Below are 4,338 nucleotides of genomic sequence, written 5' to 3' on the forward strand. Positions count from 1 at the left end.
AAATTAAAATGCGCATCATATAACATGGTCAATAATACAAATTAAAAATAAGTGTATAGAAAGACTATGAACCAAAAAACAACAAAGCAAATGTGTAAATATAAGAAACAAATATAATTATCATGATCTAAAGCAAATAACAAATAACAGACGTCGTTTCGAGCCCGATCGGGTCATCTTCAATGTTACATATAAACATAATTAAATAGAAAAGATAAACTAAAATAATATACTTAAATTAAACGAGTCAACTAAATAAAATAATACAAAAAAATAAATAGCCATCTATAAAATTGCATTCTGTCATGAATATGATATTACGTCCGCAACAATATAGCGTAAACATTAGATGTCGAAATAATGAAAGTCCATATTGGTGTCAAAATAAAATAATCGTGCAAAATAATCACAAGCATCGTAAATTCAAAAATTCTCGTTAAAATTTATAAAAATAGTGAAATCATACATTACATCAATACGATATCTGAAGCCAAGAAAACTCCAGAGCATTAAATATATTGATACTGAATATAAAGCAATAAAAGTCCATCTGTAGATTACTATATATAAACATTAAAACTTGTAGTAAAATATACCTTAAAATTATAATGTTGCGGTGTCCGACTGATAAAAAGATTTCCAAAACTGTATTTGTTTCTTTAAGAAAGAAATTGCTAAGAATTACACGTTGGCAAAAGTATAAGCTTAGGAAGCTGTATTTCGAAGAAATTCGTTTTTGTCGTATTGTCTTCGTCGTCTGACAGCGATACACAGAGTGAAGAAATCGTTGAGAAAGTGGGGAGTGGGAAATAGTTAAGAAAGGGAGACAAGAAAGAAAAAGGGGAAGAATAGCTAAGAGAGGGAGAAAGATTGTATGATAGGAAGACAGGATTCGTGTAACGATTCAGATTTGCTTTGCTTATTTAGACCCTGACTTTGTTTTTTAATATGAACTATTTCAGATATCAACCTTTTTTTATTCCAGTCACAATTGGAGATATAGGCGAACCCATGGGGGTACCAAATATTTGTTTGTAAAATCTTTGATTAAAGATTAAAAACTTAGAATCCAGACCAAAATTTACAGCTTTTTTACCTTTAATTATTTAAGAATTTTTGAATTTACGATGCTTGTAATTATTTTGCGCACTTTGACACCAATATGGACTTTCATTATTTCGACATCTTACATTTACGCTATATTGTTGCGGCCGTAATATCATATTCATAATGACAGGATGCAATTTTATAGATGGTTACTTATTTTTTTGTATTATTTTATTAGTTGACTCGTTTAATTTAAGTACATTGTTTTATCTTTTCTATTTAATTATGTTTATATGTAACATTGAAGATGATCCGATCGGGCTCGAAACGACGTCTGTTATTTGTTATTTGTTTTAGATCATGATAATTATATTTGTTTTTTATATTTACACATTTGCTTTGTTGTTTTTTGGTTCATAGCCTTTTTATACACTTATTTTTAATTTGATAAATAATTGTTTATTAGATTTTTGATATATATAGATTATAGATATATATAGAATTACATCTTTAAAAATACTAGTCATCAACTAGTGTATCATTAGCAGACTACATTTTTGGTTTAGAATAAAATTTGTTTTAATTAATTTGTCTTGTAAGTAAATGTATAGATTTTATCAATAAAAAGAAGTAAAAATATTCCATAGGAAACCTTATTTATATTATAAATTGAGAATTATTGGACAGAATTATGGCTAAAAGCAAAAATTTCTAAAATCCTTAATCCTTCAATTTATACAATGAAGTACATACAAAACAATTTATTGAAACATATAAATGATATCCCCTGTATCTCCAACAAGGTTGTGTAAATATAGAAAAAGTTCTACATTGTACAATATATTAAAATATCATCAACTAGAAATGTTATTAATAATAATTTCTTAATTTTAATCCTAAAGTAGTAATTATATTTGATAGAGAGGAAGAATTTGTTGGAACGATATCCTTAGCAGATGATAACTTAGAACACCTGTTTATTGAATATCCCACCTTCTTAAATTATGATAGGATTATGAAATCTCCCAGGAAGTTTATAAAGGAAAAGAGAAATGATATTTAAGTAATAGAGTGTAAGCTAGCCTTAAGTTTGATGTAAGCCAAACTTAAGTTAATGTTCTTTTGTATAAGTATTCAAATTGATGGCTCTCGTAAGACTATTGTAATTATCAATAACATATTTATTATCAGTAACATAATAAAATTAAGCTGTCAGAGAGTAGATGCTTTATGTAAATTTCTAAGGACAATCAATACAAAATTTTATATTTACAGATTCTTTAGAAGAGACACGGAAAAAAGCAGATCCTAATTATGCAACTTGTGATGAAAACAGAAGGCATGAAAAAAGAGTTATACACGAAAAACAATTTGACGATACATATGATACTTGTGATGACAGTATAGATGAAGATTACGGTAATTTAATTTTATCAAATTATATTTTATTTCTATTGTTTCAGAAATCAAAGTTTTTTTCAATAATTTTTTGAATTTATTTTAATGTTGTGTCGACGATTTAACGTAAAATAAATTGTGTTCACACTTAACTAATTTTTATTATATTTTTTTATCAGATTCTTCTTCGCAATTACAGACTTCATACAAGAAAATAAAAATAAATGAAAATTGGGAGTCGTCTGGAAAGAAATCTTCGCATGACAAACAATTGTTGCATAAAAAGCAATTCTCTTGTAATAAAATTTCACAAATTGCCGCCTTATCTACACCAAAGCATTCATTGTATGATAAATCACAAACCCAGATAGTTGATCCACTACAAATAGTACGAATGGATGAGTGTAATGAGTCGTCTGAATTTGGATCGCAAGAAATGAATGTACAAAGTAAAAATTCAAAATCATATTTTTTTAAGTTGATTTATGTAATAGCTATATATGATAAAATGTCCACAATTGATACAATAACACTTCTTTTAGATCTTGAATTTATTTCAACTATTGCCCCGTCAACTACAGTTAGTGACATTGGTAAGAATTATATTTTATATTTATTTTTTTCTTAAATTATTATATACGTTATAAGCATATAATATTTTAATTCAATGTGTTTTTGATTAGAAGCAATATGGTAAAAGAAAATTTATACGTTGTAATTGATTTCAGAAAAGCTGATTCCGCTTTGTGAAGAAACATTAAGGTACGTAAAAAGCATTGATAGGAGGCTGAGAGTTTTAGAAAGAGGTGTTATAAATGAGGAAGAGCCTGAAGGAATGAATGTATTCGATGACATACTTCCAATCAATTCTATACAAAATCTTAAACGATTTGAGGAAAGCATGGAAACAGCTGAAATAAAAACGAAATTTGTAAGTTAATTTTGAAAAGTATAAATATTACTTATTATAATAGTAGTATGTTAAATTACACTTCACATTTATTATTTATCTAATTGCTTATGAATATGTTTATATGATCTAATTAAGTTGTACATTTTCAAGATGGAATTTATGAAAAGAATCGGAGGCAAAGGCAACAAAAATATGATACAACGGTGTATGAGTCGTTTGTTTACAAATGAATTTGGCATAAGTTGTTCTTGGTGTGGTCGTGGGAATAATTATCGCATGTGCGATTTAAAATGTATCCAAGTTCTAAAAAGTAAGTTATTTTAATAAGTTGCATATTTTTATTCTTTATCAAAATTTATAAGGATTTTAGTTGTAATATTAACTATACTTTTGAATATTTTGTTAGTTGTGTTAAGAGCCAGGAGTATCAACGAATGCGAATTTGAAACTATAGCAAGTGAATGGTTCCGCCTTAGCAAGCTGCGATATGATCGCGAAAATAAAAAGGTATTGCCTACTGACGATTGTGATACACAGGAAAAGGAGACATAATCTATTATATTGTAACGATGCATCGTCCCAGTGGCACATTTGTCACACGTCCAATTGATCATCCACACTTCTTTTTAATTTTTTAAATCACTTACGGACTTTTTTAATTTTCTAAATCACGAAAGTTAATTGCAAGTTTTCGCAGGCCACAGTGCAATCTCGCCCGCTAAGAAAACGATTTTGATTAAACACTTGAGTGGTGTGGGGATATCGATGAAATTGACAAAATCCTCAATTAATCCTTATAGAGTACATTTCTAGAACACATTTTTTCGATAGACGGATTTTATTAATATTTGTATTTATATATTTTTTGTATATATTTCTTGGGTCACTGAGTCTAAAGTCAAATTTTAGAATTTCAAAATAATGGGTTCAATATTGGCAGACAAATTTTTTATATCAGCAGGACTCGGTAAAATAACTAA

General features: G+C 27.7%; 1 protein-coding gene across 1 annotated transcript in view; it reads left to right on the forward strand.

Moving 5' to 3' along the window:
* The window catches only part of LOC108753262, a 6,366-nt gene extending 2,028 nt beyond the window's left edge, over nucleotides 1–4,338 (forward strand). Inside the window, exons 3-8 of the mRNA XM_018494710.1 lie at nucleotides 2,323–2,466; nucleotides 2,625–2,894; nucleotides 2,988–3,038; nucleotides 3,174–3,376; nucleotides 3,509–3,668; nucleotides 3,765–4,338. Coding sequence (XP_018350212.1) covers nucleotides 2,323–2,466; nucleotides 2,625–2,894; nucleotides 2,988–3,038; nucleotides 3,174–3,376; nucleotides 3,509–3,668; nucleotides 3,765–3,910 — 974 coding nt within the window. The 3' untranslated portion in view covers nucleotides 3,911–4,338. The remainder of the gene's footprint in view (nucleotides 1–2,322; nucleotides 2,467–2,624; nucleotides 2,895–2,987; nucleotides 3,039–3,173; nucleotides 3,377–3,508; nucleotides 3,669–3,764) is intronic.

Source organism: Trachymyrmex septentrionalis, unplaced genomic scaffold, assembly GCF_001594115.1.
Source record: "Trachymyrmex septentrionalis isolate Tsep2-gDNA-1 unplaced genomic scaffold, Tsep1.0 scaffold114, whole genome shotgun sequence".
Taxonomy (NCBI): Eukaryota; Metazoa; Arthropoda; class Insecta; order Hymenoptera; family Formicidae; genus Trachymyrmex; species Trachymyrmex septentrionalis.